The following is a 19645-nucleotide window of genomic DNA, read 5'->3' on the forward strand; positions in this document are numbered from 1 at the left end:
AAAAATCTAAATAGACGTGGAGGTCACAGGCTGTTTCAGCCACTAGGCATGTGACAACGCACTGTGAAGTGGACTTAGATAACTTCATTTTACTTTTGTTAACTAAAATAATATAAACAGAGAATAATTTTATTAAAGTGGGCTGAGGGCATGGTAGGCAAATATTTTGCAAATGTCTCTGTGAATATGTAGCACCAGTCAAAGGTACGTCACGTGTGTGGCAAGCACAGAGAAATGCAAGCAACTCTGTGGACCAAATTTGCCCAAATAATCTGGGTTTCGCGATCTGGAACAGATGCATGTATGCGGCAAATTTTATACACGTGCAAGCATAAAAGTAGGCGAAATGGGAACCTTCCCCCCCCCCCCTTTTTTTTTTTTTTACAAAATCATGCAAGAGGTTTTTAGCATTAGCTGAATGCTGTGCTCTGTTCCAACAGTCTTAGAGTTCCTATGAGAGTCGGAGCAGCGCAGAGCATTCAGCGTGCTGGCTGGCACAAAAAACCTCTTGTGGAGTTTTGTAAACAGGAGGCGGGGATTAACCTCTGTTGAGGTGAATTTGCTGTTAGAAAGATAAGCAAATCTCCACCATTAAGCGTTGGCCATGGCTCAAATCTTGGTTCCCTTCCTGTGCGAGAATACAGATATAAGTTGTGCCCTTTTAAAACTCATCAGTTGTGCAGATTTGGATGGTCCCCACATTTGTAACTGGTGCCTAAACTATATAAACTGTTTCATAAGTACAGTAAAACCTTGGATTGCAAGTAACTTGGTGTGCGAGTGGAGTGACAGTTCTAAACGAGCGAGGTCTTGCGATACAAGTACGTACTATATACGCGCGTCACGTCATCACAACTGAGCCGATGGTTCTTTTCTCTCTGACACTGCAAGAATGTAGTGACTGTTCTGAACGAGTGAGGTCTTGCGATACAAGTACGTACAGTGTACGCGCGTCACGTCATCACAACTGAGCCAATGGTTCTTCTCTCTCTGACGCTGCAAGAATGTAGTGACTGTTCTGAACGAGCGAGGTCTTGCGATTCAAGTACGTACAGTGTACGTGCGTCACGTCGTCACAACTGAGCCAATGGTTCTTCTCTCTCTGACGCTGCAAGAATGTAGTGACTGTTCTGAACGAGCGAGGTCTTGCGATACAAGTACATACTATATACGCGCGTCACGTCGTCATAACTGAGCCAATGGTTCTTCTCTCTGACGCTGCAAGAATGTAGTGACTGTTCTGAACGAGCGAGGTCTTGCGATACAAGTACATACTATATACGCGCGTCACGTCGTCATAACTGAGCCAATGGTTCTTCTCTCTGACGCTGCAAGAATGTAGTGACTGTTCTGAACGAGCGAGGTCTTGCGATACAAGTACATACTATATACGCGCGTCACGTCGTCACAACTGAGCCGATGGTTCTTCTCTCTCTGACGCTGCAAGAATGTAGTGACTGTTCTGAACGAGCGAGGTCTTGCGATTCAAGTACGTACAGTGTACGCGCGTCACGTCGTCACAACTGAGCCGATGGTTCTTCTCTCTCTGACGCTGCAAGAATGTAGTGACTGTTCTGAACGAGCGAGGTCTTGCGATACAAGTACATACTATAAACGCGCGTCACGTCGTCACAACTGAGCCGATGGTTCTTCTCTCTCTGACGCTGCAAGAATGTAGTGACTGTTCTGAACGAGCGAGGTCTTGCGATTCAAGTACGTACAGTGTACGCGCGTCACGTCGTCACAACTGAGCCGATGGTTCTTCTCTCTCTGACGCTGCAAGAATGTAGTGACTGTTCTGAACGAGCGAGGTCTTGCGATACAAGTACATACTATATACGCGCGTCACGTCGTCACAACTGAGCCAATGGTTCTTCTCTCTGACGCTGCAAGAATGTAGTGACTGTTCTGAACGAGCGAGGTCTTGCGATACAAGTACATACTATATACGCGCGTCACGTCGTCACAACTGAGCCGATGGTTCTTCTCTCTCTGACGCTGCAAGAATGTAGTGACTGTTCTGAACGAGCGAGGTCTTGCGATACAAGTACGTACAGTGTACGCGCGTCACGTCGTCACAACTGAGCCGATGGTTCTTCTCTCTCTGACGCTGCAAGAATGTAGTGACTGTTCTGAACGAGCGAGGTCTTGCGATACAAGTACGCACAGTATACGCACGTCACGTCATCACAACTGAGCCGATGGTTCTTCTCTCTCTGACGCTGCAAGAATGTAGTGACTGTTCTGAACGAGCGAGGTCTTGCGATACAAGTACATACTATATACACGCGTCACGTCGTCACAACTGAGCCAATGGTTCTTCTCTCTGACGCTGCAAGAATGTAGTGACTGTTCTGAACGAGCGAGGTCTTGCGATACAAGTACATACTATATATGCGCGTCACGTCATCACAACTGAGCCGATGGTTCTTTTGCATTAAAGTTTGTGGGTTGTGGAACAAATCGTCTTGAGTTTCCATTATTTCTTCTGGGGAAATTCGCTTTGATATACAAGTGTTTTGGATTACAAGCATGTTTCCGGAACGAATTATGCTTACAAACCAAGGTTTTACTGTACCTCCTTAATTCTGCTTTTTAACCTTAACTACATCATAAGGGTTATGCTAAAAAAAAAGCAAAAAAAAAGCAATGACCCTTCAACTGCAAAATTAAATTGCAGGGTTTACAGAGGATATTAACAAGCATAATTCTCAGATTCTTTTCAAAACAGCTTTTGAGCATACGGTTGGTAACCTGTGTTTGCTGAGTTATGGATTCACTGTAACCAAAAGTTAATATATTTTTAAGAGTTAAAATAAGAGATCAGAAGACCATCTTTCTCCAGTCTGGGTCTTTTCTAAGACAATTCTACTGTATTATCTTGTTGTCCATAAGGCAGGTAACACACCTCTTCACCTGGCTTGCCAGAATGGCCATGCCCAGAGTACCCGTCTCCTGTTACTTGGAGGATCTCGCGCCGACCTAAAAAATAAGGTAAAGTTAAAATTATATACATTTTAAAATTAATTCAGGTATGGTGCTCGATCTTCAGCAAAACCTGTCCTGGGCTCCCCACCAGCCAGTCGAATTTTCATAATATCAACAATTTATGCAGTGGCATAGTAAATCGGGGGTGGGGGTGGGGCGCCTGCCCTGGGCACCATCTCCGCCTTGCCACACCACACCCCGCTCATGCCATCCCTCCCCCCACCCCATACCTCTGTAGATCTTCGCCAGCGCGAGCAACTTCTGCCTGTTGCTTGTGCCAGCCTGGTTCCCCTCTGAATCACTTCTGGGTTGTGCAGCCAGGAAGTAATGTCAGAGGGAAACCCAATGCTGGTGTGAATGGCATGCTGGAAAAGCCACTTGTGCTAGTGAAGATTTACAGAGGTACATGGGGGTAATGGAGAGCCCGAGTGTGGAGGGAGAGGAGGGTGTGGGCGGGGGCGCTTCCTAACCTCACTACACCATTGAATCTGTGTTCCCTCTAAGCTGAGCACATGAGCAATCGTTCATACATTCCAGGAGTGTCGCTCATAGATTTTACATGGTTGCTCATAAAAGTATGGTTTGTGAGCATAATTTGTTCCAAAAGCATGCTTGTAATCCAAAGCACTTGTATATCAAAGCGAATTTCTCCATAGGAAATAATGGAAACTCATGACGATTTGTTCCACAACCCAAAAACTTTAATACAAAATACTATACGTACTTGTATCGCAAGACCTCGCTCATTTAGAACAGTCACTACATTCTTGCAGCGTCAGAGAGAGAAGAACCATCGGCTCAGTTGTGATGACGTGACGCGCGTATACTGTACGTACTTGTATCGCAAGACCTTGCTTGTATATCAAGTTAAAATTTAATCAAATGTTTTGCTTGCTTGCAAAACACTTGCAAACCAAGTTACTTGAATCCAAGGTTTTTCTGTACTTGCAAATCTGGAAAATTGTTGGGTTTTTATAACTTGTTGGTCACAATGAGAAAAACTTTGCTCACACCCAGCCAATCCTTAGAGGGAGCATTGTCCACAATGAATATGCATGAGAGAGATTTGCATATAATGGATCTAGATTGGCATCTCGCAGACTTTTCCAAGCCGTGGCTCGCTAAACTTGGGGCCATGGCTGGAGGGTCTCCGCACATGTTGATGCGATGATGTCACGCGCATATGTGACATCATCACATCAATGTCCGCACATGCGCAGAGGTCTTCCAGACAGGGCCCTGAGCTTGTTAACCCTGAAATTACTACACCAGTGGGGAGGTGCGCAGAGCTGGAGAGGCGCTGGCGCCAACTGACTTGTCTACATGACGTGCCTCTCGCAGCACACCTGGAATCTTGCTACGGCACACAGTTTGTAATACACTCATTTAGATAATCCAACTGGCTTGCGTGCTGCAAGGACAGGTTTCTGAATATCTAACCAAGAGAGCAAATATAGATCCTTTCCATTAGAGTGACCAATTTGTACCATCAATATTACAGCACTGAGGGACAGATTCTCAAAACTTTAACGCCGTCGCTGCACTGTTTTCTGACAGTTTAGCCTGCACGCATTTCAGCAGCGGATTATCAAAACGGATTATCTATGTCTTTAGCAAGCTTTCTAGCAATCTCCGACAATGACATGCAAATGGACTCTTCAACACTGAAATGAGCACTCCAGCGGATTATTGAAAATCATGGAGCCATTTTCTTTTTTTTTTGTTCAATAATTTTTATTAGTTATAATAAAGTAAACCATACATGTGATACTTTCTTGGTAACTTTCATATCTATACAGATAAGACATATGTATGTATAAAAGGTAAAAACAGCAAAGTAACAACTACATCGTTAATCAGTAATAATACCATAAGGTACAACAAATGGAACAGTATGGATGTACACCAAATCTAATAGGACAAATGTCTGTTGTCATTATGATTTAACAGGCGCATAGCTATGAGAATCCAATGGCTCCCATGTTTTAGAAAATGCTTTTAAAGTATTAGATCTTTCAGTGGCAATACGCTTGTATTTGGTAGTTATGCAGACCGTATTCCACCAGGTTATGTATTCCACCATTGAGGCATCCTTCCAATACTGTAAAATGATTTTAATGGCCAGACTGAGCAGAATTCGCAGTAATTTCGAGTAAGTTTCAGATATTGGCTGTTGAAGGCCAAATCGGCCCAGCACTATAATATTTAAGGTAAGAGGTTCCTTAATGTTCAGCAGGGTACAAATAGTATCCCGTAAACGGGCACAGTGGTAAAGTGTACCAACATATTATGACAAGACCAACACTTATATGAATTATCACTCTTAATTTTAGATAATTTTAAGGTGTCCCAATGACTTTATGAAATACCAATCAAATATATAAACTGCTCATCTACTGCAAGAGAGAGGGTTAAGACTCACTTATCACCATACACGTCAAGATCTCATTAGTGCTCACAGAGAGCTAATACCATACTGCGAACGCCAAACTAACACCAGTCATAGGTCAAAAAACCTCCACTTGTAGGGCAAGTGTTCTAATTCTCTCATCAAGCAGCGTGCAGAGTAATAGGTTCAAAAGGAGAAAAGGAAACGACCCACCAAAACAGAAACCCCCCAGAAAAAATGGTCACTTATCTCAGGTTGTTCAGTAGGAATTCAAATTGTGTCCTGAAGTTAGTCCCAATTATTCAAGTCCCAACGGGAGTACCCCGTTTCGCCGGTTGCATTATCAGGGGAAGGCAAAGAGAACAATCCTCTGCTCTGGCTGTATTACAAAAAATGGCAAAGAAGAAAACAGATTACATTCTTTTTAAAGAACAAATTCTACTACGTCACATGTCCATGTAGAACATAGTGACGTGTAAGGACCCCCCCCCCCCCATGAAGATAGTGCTCTGCCGAACCAAGTTGAATTACAAAAACGCATGCCATTCAAGGGTTGTATTCAATCCATTGGGAAAAATGTCGCTGGTGTAATCTGCACCTAATATCACCTCTGCATTGATCAATATAGAGTTGTTCCAACACACAGCATTTGAAGTCAGAAAATGTATGTTCATAGGCAAGACAATGCTCTGACTTCAAATGCTGTGTGTTGGAACAATGCTAGCTCCTCACACATCTGGATTTGGACGTTTCTTTAGTTGAAGTTGGGGTATAAAATTAAGCGTCCTAAGGATGTTCAAAAAATATATATGTTTTTGGATGTCTAGCAGTTTGGATTCCAAAAATGCATGTTCCTATGCTTCCGACTTTGGACATTTAGCGGGAAACGTCCAAATCAGACTTAGAATGTCCTTTTCAAAAATGGCCCTCCATATGTGTACATGATGGCATAAAAAGCACCACTTGCATCCCTAGTAAACTTACACTGCTCCCAATACAGGTGAATAAAAATGTCTATAAAGCAGGTTAATCTGGACAACCTTGTTCATTTCCTTAACCCAGAACCAAGTTTCATGAAAAGCTTCATCAGGAGGAAATATTTCATTTAAAAATTCTTGAATATCTGAATAAATTGATGTAAACTATTCTGAGCTCTCCTTGGAGAAAATTAAATAAATAAAAAGTATATCTATACTGAGGAAATCCATTCAAATTTCAAACATAGCTCAAATCTTAATTACGTTAAACAAACCTATCTATTCAAGTTCACTTTTGGCTGCTTACCAAAAAATAATCCAAGTGTGTGCATGACATACTCCCTGAACTGGCAAAACCCACAAACTTTTTATATCCAACCTGATATCACTGTTGACCTCGGCATGTACAACCAAACAAAACTGAGCACCAGTTGGCAGGTCAAACATTAAACAAAAACTTTAGATTAGTACTTTAGTCATATCTACTCCACTTCAGGCCATTCGGTTGAATTGTGTCAGAAACATTTTCTCCTCGTTGAGTCGAAACCTATAACAGTACGGCAAATCGCAATTCTGAGACAGAATGGTTCTTCTCAAGCCAATGTGCCGTCAAAGGTTCTGGTTTGTGCTTTACAATACTGCCAATATGTTCGCCAATTCAGTTTTATTTTCCGGCGGGTCTGCCCAATGTAATAAAGTCCACATGGACATTGAATACAATAAACTACTTGGGGGCGTATTAGCACGCAAATGAAAAAAGTTTTTAGTGTGACGACTAGATTATGTAATTACAATATATACAACCCCCAACATTTTAAACGTCCATGCGGACCACCCTCATGGTCTGAAGGATTAGCTAATATTTCCCCAATATTCCTACTTATTTGGCCTGCGGACTTGGGGGAATTCATGAACGGGCGCTAAGCAGTTTAGAGTGTGCTGACCACGTTAGCATCCACTATTGATTAGTGGAAATTCAAGATAAGGATTTGCTGTCATTCTTCGGGATGAATCACTTCAGCCTCTAGCGCTAGTCCCTTTAACTGATGATGAGCAGGTAAAGATGATGGCATAGGTTGTAAACTACAAGATTGACTTTTTTTTTTTCTTGTGTGAAATTTTTTCCTCCATTCATGGCTTAGGCTTCTACTCATTGGATGAGAGGCATGACGATTCTAAATTTTGTTTTTCATCTAAAGATGTTTTTTGTGGGGCAAAAGTGTTATTTCCAGAAGTTTCAAAGGCCATTCAATTTAGGAGGAAAGGTTGATTTTTTTGAGGTTTTTTTTTAGCTTTGAAGCCGTATTGACCTTGATGCAACTTTTTTTTTTTTGTTTTGTAATTTCCCTGTAAATGTTTAGTTTCCCTTCAAAATAAAGATTTTATTTTATTTTTTGATTTCCTACAGCTTGGACAATTTCTTAAAACCCATGAATAGTAACTGATTACCCCCCCTTTTACGAAGCTATGGTAGGCTTTTTTTATTGCCAGCTGCGGCGGTATGAGCTCTAACATTCATAGGAATTCTATGAGCGTCGGCGCTAATACTGCCACGATAAAAAGCCTAACGTGGCTTGGCAAAATTGTGTGTGGGGGGGGGCGGGTAAATGAGTAGTAATAAGTGAATACTGTGCCTTGGATAGTTGGGAATTCTCCTCCCATTATTTCCTGATTATTTTGTAAAAGATAGATATGCTTTTCTCCCTTAAAGTAGACTAGATTGCAAATTTATTATGTAAAAAAATTTTTTTCTATGATTTGAGGTGATTTCAATATTCTGTATTCTTTATGTAAGAAGTAATTTTGAAATTTGAAGGAAAAAAAGTTTTTTTTTATCCCTGCAAAGGGCTAATGAACATGCTCTCATAACAACTAGCTAGCTTTCGCAGCGAGACGATGTTTAATTGCTGTCACCTGGGTAATTAAGCAGCTTTGAGAATTGCCATCCTTTTGGTAAAAATATTGGCGCCAGCAATGTGTGGGAATTTCATTTGAAACCTTGTTTTGAGCTTTAACTGTGCCAACGTTGCAGTTGCAAAGCCGGTTTCTACGTGAATAACCTCTGGCATTGGCCTGGTCCCTGAAAGAAGCTTTGATGCATGAGAGAGTGAACGAGCAAGCAGAGAATTTGTTTCTGTTGACAAGCAGAACCGAGTCGGGCACACAAGTGGACGATGCCATCTCGTGTTGCTGGGAAGTTAAAACTATCAGAGCTCGGAGCTGAATGTAAAGTTTTGAGCATGTGCTGCAGAATCCTCGTCTCTTCAGTTTTGTGTGGGTTTTTGTTTTTTTTCTGCAGTGATGCAACGACAAAGCTTTCCTGTAATTTAAGAGGTTTCCTCTCTGTGCTTTCCAAGTATTTTTTTTTAATTAGAAAATTGTAGTATGCAATCTTAAACATAATTGCACACCATAGTCTCCACAGGTTGAATTACACAGAACAAAAAGAAATTTTTTTAAAAAACCCTATCAAAATTATATTGCGGTTCTTCCTGTTCATGAAGATTATTAAAGAAATCAAGAGGAGAGAAAAATCTGTCTCATAAAATAAGACAGAAAACAATTTTGAGATAAGAATCAGTTACTTGGCCTCATCTAGCTAACCCCTGCTTAAAAAAATAATCTACCTATTACAATCGCCCGTGAACGTTCATTGCTCCAGAAGATGAAGCTTTTACTGATTCCTCAGTCTCAATTAAACTAAGGGCTCCTTTTACTAATAACCTGATAATGCCGTGCGCACTAAACGCTAACGCCTCCATAGAGCTTGCGTTAGTGTTTTTCATTTAGCGCGTGGTTTGCACGGGCTAAAAACGCTAGCGCACCTTAGTAAAAGGAGCCCTAAGTATTTAGGGTCTAGAAAATATGCCCCCCCCCCCCCCTCTTTTACAAAACTGCGCTAGCGTTTTTTATTGCTGGTTGTGGCAGCAACAGCTCCAACACTCATAGTATTCCTATGAGCGTCAGAGCTGTTACCGTGGCAGCCTGTGATTAAAAAAAACCCAGCGTGGTTTTGTAAAAAGGGGATAATCTCTTCCCTTGGAAATTTTAGGGAGAAACTCATATCCAGGGACAAAGCCCTGGGTCTCAATTGAAGAAACACCCTACGGACCATCTGTGTCCTCCGAGAGACATCAGGATAAGCATATATAAGAGAGCTTTGGAAATGAGACAGTCTCTTAATATAGTTTAAAGAATAGATGTTTCTAGCATAGTGGTTAAGTGGTTTTTGCCAGGTATTGGTGACTTGGATTGGCCTCCGTGAAGACAGGATACTGGGCTAGAAGGACCATTGGTTTGATCCAGTAAGGCTATTCTTATGTTCTTATGTCATAGTGGTTAAGTCTATAGCCAATGCCTCCTCTATCCCCTGTCCTGAAATATAGATGAAGAAACATAATATGCGTTAGAAATCTGTGGGAGTAAGGAAGAATTCAAGGATAGAACTTCCAACATATATTGTTTTAATATCTCTTTAGAGGAAATAGAATTATTGTGAGAAAAATTTAAAACCAAAGATTAATGGTTTTTAATTGGTTCTCCGCTTTCGTTAGTCTGTTCTCAAGTATCATATTTTCTTTCACCAGAGAGACATTAGTAGCTTCTAATGATTCTATTTTCCTGGAGCACTCTCTTAATTTCTTACTACATGAAACCAAATTAATCTCTAATGAGGCAAACCTTGGTTGCTGCTTCCCCAATAAAGGAGCACAGTTGAGACAAGCAATTAGTTAAGGTCCCCTCTATTCTAGTTATCAATTTCCAAATTTCATCAATAGGGACCTCTTTAGGAATCAATGTTACTTCAAAATCTTGCCTCATGCAGCCTCCAAATGTGACCAGTTTAAGGGAAAGTCTAGAGATGATAATGTATCCTTAGAAGATAACTCAGTCTATGATATTAACTCAGGAACAGCTGGATCAACTGATTGAGAAGCTCCAACAAATTCCGATTGTTGACAAAAATCTTCAGTCCCAACTACACCTAGAAACATAGACACATGATGGCAGATATAGGCCAAATGGCCCATCTGCAGGTACCATTCCTCTCTCTAAAAGATCCCACATGCCTATCCCACGCGTTCTTGAATTCAGATAAAGTCTTTGTCTCCAGCACCTCTTCTGGGAGACTGTACCACACATCTACCACCCTTTCTGTAAAAAACTATTTCCTTAGATGACTCCTGAGCCTATCGCCTCTTAACTTCATCCTATGTCCTCTCATTCCAGAGCTTTCTTTCAAATGAAAGAGACTTGACTTGTGCGCATTTACACCTGACAAAGGACTAGACGTCACTGGAGCAGAACTTGTGACACACTGGGTAGATTAGGTTGTGAGTGTGAATCAGAGCGTAGATGGGTTTAAAAAAGGTTTGAACAAGTTCCTGGAGAAAAAGTCCATAGTCTGCTATTGAGACAGACATGGGGGAAGCCAATTCTTGCCCTGGGATCGGTAGCATGGAATGTTGCTGCTATTTGGGTTTTTTGTTAGGCAGTTGTGACCTGGTTTAGGCCACTGTGGAAACAGGATTCTGGGCTAGATGCACCATTGGTCTGACCTCATATGGCTATTTTAATGTTCTAAATGCTAAGATGCCCTATATATTCCTATGGCTTAGCACCTGTTGATAAATTCCCCCCTTAGGTGCTTCACTTAACTGAGGATGAAAACTTAACACGTGCCAGTATTTTAGAGTTGCTGTACATATGGCATGCAACTGAAATTACAGGATTTTCCTTCCTGAAGTTTCATTAACCAGTCTCTGTGGGCAAACAGTGGGATTCCCCATACTAATAAATTTTTTCAAAGGGGATGTTACCCCCTTTGTGTAACGAGTTAGCATGAGTTAATCCTAATGTACTAGCTGGATAAAGTGAGAACACCCCCCTCTTCGCCCATGACACGCCCCTTCAAAAATAATTTGTAAAAATTAGCTAACGCGTGGGTTACTGTGCGCTAACAGGCAAAGTACTGCAAAATGCTTTAGCACGTTTTGTGGTAGCCTGTGCTAATTGTACGTTAAGGGCTTAAAACCCTTTAGTAAAAGGGCTCTTTAGATTGTAAGCTCTCTGGAGACAGGGAAATGTCTGCTGTACCTGAATGTAACCCACCTGGAGTGATGACGGGAAATAGTGTGAGCTAAATCCAAATAAAGAAATGATTCATCATGTGGGAGATTGGATTTATTGAATTTGAAATACCACTATATACATTAGGGTTAAGTGGTATACAATTATTAAACATGAATTCTAGAACAATAACAAAATGGATCCTACAACCACAAATTCATATAATCCCCCTCCTCAACGCTTCCCACCTCTTCCTTTACCTCTCCGCCTCCTTCCCCCCACCCTTCTAAGATTGTTGCTCCCCCCTTTCATCTAATATCCTTTGTTCCCCCTTCTCATAAATTCAATTGTATCCTCTTACAGTACACACTGTATGTGCTCTGTATTTAGCCCTTCCCTCACCTAATTTGTTAATGTAAACTAGTTTGACCCTACGATTGCCTTGTTATGTTCCTCTTTTTTCAATCGCACTGAATGTAATTCATCTATCTGTTGTGAACCGCCTAGAATTCCCTGGGTATGGCGGTATACAAAATAAAATTATTATTATTATTACTATATGAACTGCTATAATAGGTTCCTGACTTTTATCTCAGACTACATTTTGGTCCTAAACAAATGAATATAGGACTGATGAAATAATAGCGTCTTTTTAAAAATTTCCAAAAAGTATAATAAAGTTCATCTTGAAAACTCTCCAACCAGAAATCCCAAAGGGCTACGTCAGCATTGAGAAGGCAATTTTCCTGGTGGAAGAAAGTCCTAGGACCATAAGGCCTTGTAACTGAAGAAGATTTTTTTTTTTTTTTTGAGACAAGTGCAATGATCTTGAAGTTGAATACGTCATCAGTTTCTTAGATAAATACTCTAGTTGACCCATGTGAAGTGCTTGAAACAAGACACAGTAATTGAAAATTAATGCGCTTTGAAACTGGTAGCCAATGTAATTGGTACAAAGTTGGAGTTATACTATATGCTCGGTTGTCTTAGCTGCATTAATGAATTGAGCGGCAATATTGCTTTTGAACACAAAATCTTTCTTGGAATTATAACTTCTCATACCTACCTGTTAGAGAGAGTGAAGGTTCCAATCTATTGAGTCTCACTTGAAGGGATTGACATCTTAATTTAGAGAATGACACGGAGACAGAATTTGTCCCCATTCCTGCGAATAACTGCAAGAAACCATCTGGTGTCATTCTTTAGTGTCTATCTCAACCTCAGTCCTTCTACACCAGCATTCTTCAATGCAAGGCTTGAGGGTCAGTGGCTGGGCCCATTCATACTCTGATTCTTATGTGAGCCAAGTATAGGATAATGAAGCTATTGTGACATCACTGATGTGATTGACTCTTAGGGATTGGTGGAATGAGGCATTATGACATCACAATATCTATTCTGGATACCAGAGACTGCCATTCTTTAGTGTGTGTCTTAACCACACCAATGCAAGACTTGAGGATCAGTGGTTGTGCCCATTCATACTCTGATTCTTCCTTCTCTCCTTAAAAAATTACATGGGGATAGTTTCCCGTGGTTAATTGCGAAGACAGGGACAAATTATTTCCCCGTGTCATTCTCTAATTTCGGAGCACATGATGGATGGTTAAGGGTGTATTAACATTGTAGTGTGGGAAAGAGATGGGGATCCAGGTGTCAGCTTGAAGTATTTAGATCCCAATTCTGAATCGGTTAAAGAGGAGAGCAAGTAATACTTATACAACTAAGGAAACGTTTGCTTTAAAAGCCAGTGCGAGCATATGTAACATGTTGTTAAGATCTCATTCTTATGGTAGTGAAAAACGAGGAAGGGAGCACAAAACTTGCATCCATTTTCTTGCCTTCACATCCTCTGCATTATTGTCCTGGACTAGTATGGAAGCAATTGCTGCAGTGCCATTCAAGTGCTATGACAATCATCCTCCATCTTTTCTCCAGGTAGTAGGGGTCACCTCTGCAGTGGTGGTCAACCACAACCTCTTTATAGATCAGGAGAGGATCATCTTTGCAGTGGTGGTCATCTTCTTCACAGGGGCAGTAGAGATCACCTCTGTAGTGGTGGTCATCCACAAACTCTTTATAGATCAGAAGAGGGTCACCTTTGCAGTGGTGGTCATCTTCTTCTTCACAGGGGCAACAGGGGTCACCTCTGCAGAGGTGGTCATCCACAACCTCTTTATAGATCAGGAGAGGATCACCTTTGCAGTGGTGGTCATCTTCTTCTTCACAGGGGCAGTAGAGATCACCTCCGTAGTGGTGGTCATCCACAACCTCTTTATAGATCAGAAGTGGGTCACCTCTGCAGTGGTGGTCCTCTACTTCTTCTTAGGGCAGCAGGGGGCTGCTTTTTCTCAGATTGGTAAAAGCTCACCTCTGCGGTGGTGGCCATCCTCCTCCCCATAGCGTTTCATCTCAACTAAGCATGCAGACCTCCCTGAACCCAAAGGAGAGGGGGCACAACCTGGCTCCAAAGAATGGGACTGGCCCATCAAAGACATGTTTTGCTTCTAATTCATTGCATCTCTCCTTTGCATAACAGCTGATTTTTTTTTTCCATGCTTAAAACGTGATAAAATTGAACCACTGCTGATGACCCACCAAAATGAGCTGCTTAGCTCTTTGTTTCTGTTTGCAGGCAGGAGATAGCTGTTTGCAGATTGCTGCTCGCTATAATCACTTAGCCATCATTAGAGTGCTGCTCAATGCTTTCTGTTCTGTGAATGAGAGGAACCAGGTCAGTGCATGGAGTGGTGCTACCCATCTTCCAAGGCTGCTACATCTATCCAATCAAATAACCCACCCTCATTCTGTTATATGGCAGTGTATGTTGAATTTGAGAGGTGGTTTTTTATTTTTTTTTGGGGGGGGGGGCAAGGCATTAATAAATCTTGGTATGGTGGTGGACTCCTGAGTCTGTCTATCATCTTCTCCTGTGTTATCTTTGTTTCCTCTTGTTTTTAAATACATTTTTGGGCCATGCATATGCAATATTGCCTTTCTGCAGTGTAACCAACACATTTTGCTACTATAAACATTAAGAATTCTGTTATAACGTGGATTCCAGACCTTTCTTGAACAGCTTTTTAACAGAGGGTGCACGTATGAATTTTTCATTTCACTTTTCTTATTTCATTAAATGTTACTCGTACAAATTTCATTTTCTGCTATGTAATTGTTTTGTGGTTTGTTTGTTTTTTCACCTGCTGACAATACTAATAAAAGTGCTTTGCATACATATCATATTAATGTTTGATGCATTAAGTTTTGGAGCAATGAGGAACTAGTAGCTGAAAGGATTAAGGAAGCCTGGGTCAGGAGAAAGGATGAGGAAACTGGGGTAGAGACTGGGAACAGGACCGCTCGCAGTAGGTTTAGGGGTCCTTTAACAAATCTATGGTAAGCACTAGCGTATGCTGACCACAGCAAAAAAAATGGCTTGCTGGGGGGTGTACTGAGGCATCCCACAGTAATTTGGAAAAATGCACATGCTACCCATATGCTAAAAAATAAAATTTATTCTTTAGTGCTGGGGGCAAAGTGTGCTAATCAGTTATTGCATGGGCATTGCTGTATGCTAAATGAGTAGCACAGGTTTAACGAGTGAGTCCCTGTAAAATAGGTGGTGGTAGGGTCTCATGCACTAATGGGAAAATTTGGGCATACAATTAAAATCCCCCACAAAAATCTGGAATCAAATTCCCCACAAGAAAAATCACAAAATGCGACAAAGGAATCACTTGAAGAACTTATAAGATTCATTCAGAGTATCTGTTTTCTATATACTGTACTCTTGGTTGGGTGTCGAAAGGGCTGTCCCTACTTTCTTTCCTTTTAAAATTAGTGCATGGCCATTAATAACAAAAATAAATAAATTAGAAAATTGGCCATTTTGCCCCAGCAAAATGCCTTAGTGCAGGGGTCTCAAAGTCCCTCCTTGAGGACCGCAATCCAGTCGGGTTTTCATAATTTCCCCAATGAATATGCATGAGATCTATGTGCATGCACTGCTTTCAATGCATATTCACTGGGGAAATCCTGACAACCCGATTGGATTGCGGCCCTCAAGGAGGGACTTTGAGACCCCTGCCTTAGTGTGTAAAAATGACCCATGTAAAAGGGCCCCTTAAGCGGGAACGTCTGTCCTTGCAGTCGGATGAAGAATTCTTGGCAACCAAATGAGAGAGAATGGACAAGGTGTCATTTCAGGGCTTGCCCTTCTGGCCCTTCATTTCTGTAATGAGGCATCCTGCGGGGCGATCCAGGTTCAGAAGCAAGCTGTGTTATGACTGTTTTGCAGTGGCTTCATGGCACCAGGACAGAGTGAGCCATTCCTGGTTTTACGCCCATGCCGGCTATGGTTTTTATATGTTCAGATTTGCAGGGCTACATGACCACAGGTAAAGTGGGGGCAAAACCAGAACTGTCTCCCTGTATCATGATAACACTTGATTGGCAGATGCCAAACTCTGCACTGTGACTGTGCCAACAGTGAGCTAAGGAAGGGGATGTCTTAGAAGTTGGGAACATCCTGTGCTTCTCTCTCTGAAGGAGAGGGGTACAATACTGTCCATTCTCTGTCATTTGGCATCATAGGAACCTTATATAAAGTTGCTGTGTGAAGAGAAGAAGGAGCAGCACTGGGGGTGGGGGAGGGAAGGATTACACATGTAGCTGAAATACTGGATTCCAAGCCTCCTCCCTTGCCAGGATGGATGCTGTAGTGTGCACAGACGTCTTTGGAGGCAGTGTACAGGGTCAGGGCTACTAATATAAAGGTGTGGGAGGAAGGAGTGGGCATCCCTCCTGCCCTTTTTTTTTTCAGGATGCACAGGGTGGGAGTTCCTTGGTGGCAGGAGGGAGTGGGCATCTCTCCTGCCATTTTGGGAGGGGGGTCAGGGGAAGCGCGTTTGTTTGGGGGGGTGGGGTGGACGACTTCATTTTTTCTTTGAGAGAGATATTTTGCATGTGTAATACACACAAAATATCTGTGCCATTGAAAAAAAAAATTAAAGAAAACCCAAAACAAGCAGATCGGTCAGTAACACAGTTACCTATGTAGAGAGAAATGTGGATAACACGATGTTCCATGTTGAATTAAAAAGAACCTTTTGCGTACTGAAACTAATTGCTACATATGCTACATTTCAAACAGGTTCTTGAAAAACTATTAAAAAAAATTTATTTTAAGTTTTTTAAAGTTTCCATCAAAAATGTATATATAAGGGACATTTCTTTGATAAGTTTTAGCACTTGTGGATAATTGATTTAATAGGTTTGTTGGGAGGATTTGAGCATAAATAATTACAACACTCAATTCAGGATGTGGACTTGAAATGATATATATATCATAGGAGGTCCTTTGATCTGATCATCCGGTACGTTATGATATGCTCACTCCCAATCCTAAGAGTTTTATATATATAGATATAGATATATATTTGATGGACACTTCAAAAAACTTAAAAAAAATTTTTTTTTATAGTTTTTTAAGAACCTGTTTGAAATGTAGCAATTAGTTTCAGCACTCAAAAGATTCATTTTAATTCAACCTCGAACATCGTGTTACCCCCCATTTCTCTCTACATAGTTTCACATTGGGTAAGATGTATTTTTAGGTCCTGATTTCTTTGGTAACAGGTCTAGAGCAATTGAGTTTTAGGATCAGTAATACCCGATGCTAAATAGCCAAGCAATGTTAGTGCATCATGGGGTTTTACTAATTTGCATGGGTTGGGTCAGAAAACATGCGGTGTGCAGTTTTGTGCATCGTGGAAATCCGATCGATTGTTAAACTGGTCAAACTGGTTTAGCGACGATCGGGACACGATCGGTGAGTTTTGTGCTTCCCCCAGTATGTTCAGAGAGCTTTATTGAAAGAAATATACTGTCAGCTTGCTCTGTGAGAAAAATATTACCTGTCCCATCTTATCAGCAAAAAGCAGCCCGTCTTCATGCTTTCATGCCCTGACTGTGCCTTGCTGCACAGGATGCCTTTCCCTCCTAAGAAGTTTCCTTCCCTAGGCAGTGTAGCACATTACTTTTTCCTCCTCCCAATGTGTGAGCCCTTTTTTAAAAAAAAAAATTTGAATATTGTATTTTTTTCCTTCCTCCCTCCCTCCCTTTTTTGTCTCTAGTCAATATGTTCTGATTATACATTTCTCTGTCTGATGTATTGTTTGTATTTTTACTCCCTCTATTTTTAAACTTTGTTTTTAACATATTGTAAACCGCCTAGATGTAATGATAGGCGGGATATCAAATATATAATAAACTTGAATGCACTCTGCGGTAGGACATTTTACCATTTTACCCCATGCGTTTATGAAACGTTATTTTTTGTGCTTTTAAAAAGGAGACAGTTTGAGAAACAAAATGGCGGCAGCAGCAGAGAAACTGATTACAAATGAGTGGTTTCTATTTCTCAAAATTAACGCTATCGGAAAGGCTACAAAATGTTTCCCCTAACGCTGCAGCTCAGGAGGACCAAGCCACGTGACTTGTCATGGAATGCAGAAACCTTCGCTGTCCCTAGAACGTAGGTTAGAACAGTGTTTTTCAACCTTTTTACACCCGTGGACTGGCAGAAATAAAATAATTATTTTGTGGACCGGCAAACTACTAGGACTAAAATTTAAAAACCCCGTTTCCACCCCATCTTCGCGAGCTCGGTCACCTCAGTAACTATAGAAAAATAGACAAATATTGTGCAAAATATAGACAGCAGATATAAATTCTCAAAACTGACACGTTTTGATCACTAAATTGAAAATAAAATCATTTTTCCTACCTTTGCTGTCTGGTAATTTCATGAGTCTCTGGTTGCGTTTCCTTCTGTCTCTGTATCCTTTCTTTCATTTCTTTCTTTCTGCACTCAGGCCCAAGAATTGTCCCTTTCTATTCCCTCCCTCTTTCCTTCCTATGTCCTTAGTGCCCCCGGTGCCTCCTTCCCATGTCTTTAGTGGCCCCAGTGCTTCCTTCCCATGTACTTAGTGCCCCCAGTGCCTCCTTCCCATGTCTTTAGTGCCCCCAGTGCCTCCTTCCCATGTCTTTAGTGCCCCCAGTGCCTCCTTCCCATGTCCCTCTCACTGCCTTCCACACTTTGTCCCACCCCCACCCCTTGAAGCCAGCCTGTCTGCCTGTCTACCTCTCTCCCTCCCTCCCTGGCCAAAGCCAGCCTGCTTGCCTGCCTACCTCCTTCCCTCCCTGTCGCAAAAAAAAAAAAAAAAAAAGCCTCCCTCTTTCCTTTCCACGGGTCAACTGCTATCTTACCGCCCTGCTGCTGCTACTGCTAAAGCCGACACGAAGCCTTCTTTCCGACGTCAATTCTGACGTCGGAGAAGACGTTCTGGGCCAGCCAGGCAGCGATTGGCTGGCCCAGAACGTCCTCTCCAATGTCAGAATTGACGTAGGAAAGAAGACTTCATGTCGGCTTTAGCAGTAGCAGCAGCAGGGCGGTAAGATAGCAGCTGACCCGGGGAAAGGAAGGAGGGAGGCTTTTTTTTTTTTTTCCGACAGGTAGGGACAGGAAATGATCGCCTGTCCCTGGATCTTAATCTTGCCGGCCTTGTGCGGACCGGCATAAATTTCCTGCGGACTGGCACCGGTTTGCGGACCGGCGGTTGAAGAACAGTGGGTTAGAAGATGGTGCCCTGGGCTCAGAGTTATTACAGGGATTTGGGATAAATGTTTCACAAATGATCCAATCATAGATAATATTACAACATACACGTTATACAGGACGCTGGGCTCAATGGACCTTAGCATGGCTTTACTTATATTTTTGTCTCAATCAAGACTTCAACCCTATTGAGGGCGTGTTTCAAAGGAGAATTAGAAGATAATGGTCCTTATTGTAGAAGCCCTATTTGTGTTTTGGACGTCTGAAAACTAGAATTTAGACATCCATATTGCACAGATGTCCAAATCCCGATTTTATAAAGCAGGGATATAGATGTCTAAAACTGCAGTTATGTCCTTATACACATCTTCTATATAAGCCCCAAGTTTATATTCAGGTACAGTAGATATTTTTCTATTCCTGGAGGATTCACAATTAAAACATATACTGAAGAGCTGTAGTAGATGTTGAATCAGGGTTCTGGCTCATAGATCAATGATCTCCAGATGAAGAAAAATGCTCTAGTTATGGACTCTCTCTACTCTTTTACCTGTCCCCTCACCTCACCCTCCCTCTCGGATCTCTGTATCTACACCCGTTCTG

General features: G+C 41.6%; 1 protein-coding gene across 17 annotated transcripts in view; it reads left to right on the plus strand.

Annotated features, from left to right (window-relative positions):
• Positions 1 to 19645, plus strand: part of ANKRD6 (ankyrin repeat domain 6) — a 224114-nt gene that overhangs the window by 165059 nt on the left and 39410 nt on the right. For 13 of the 17 annotated variants that reach the window (XM_033936181.1, XM_033936183.1, XM_033936175.1 and 10 more), the window contains 2 exons: positions 2896 to 2994; positions 14060 to 14158. The exons of 2 other annotated variants lie outside the window; for them this stretch is intronic. In XM_033936181.1, coding sequence (XP_033792072.1) covers positions 2896 to 2994; positions 14060 to 14158 — 198 coding nt within the window. The remainder of the gene's footprint in view (positions 1 to 2895; positions 2995 to 14059; positions 14159 to 19645) is intronic. 2 more of the 17 variants (XM_033936188.1, XM_033936190.1) reach the window with 2 other exon arrangements.

Source organism: Geotrypetes seraphini, chromosome 3 (assembly GCF_902459505.1).
Source record: "Geotrypetes seraphini chromosome 3, aGeoSer1.1, whole genome shotgun sequence".
Classification (NCBI taxonomy): Eukaryota; Metazoa; Chordata; class Amphibia; order Gymnophiona; family Dermophiidae; genus Geotrypetes; species Geotrypetes seraphini.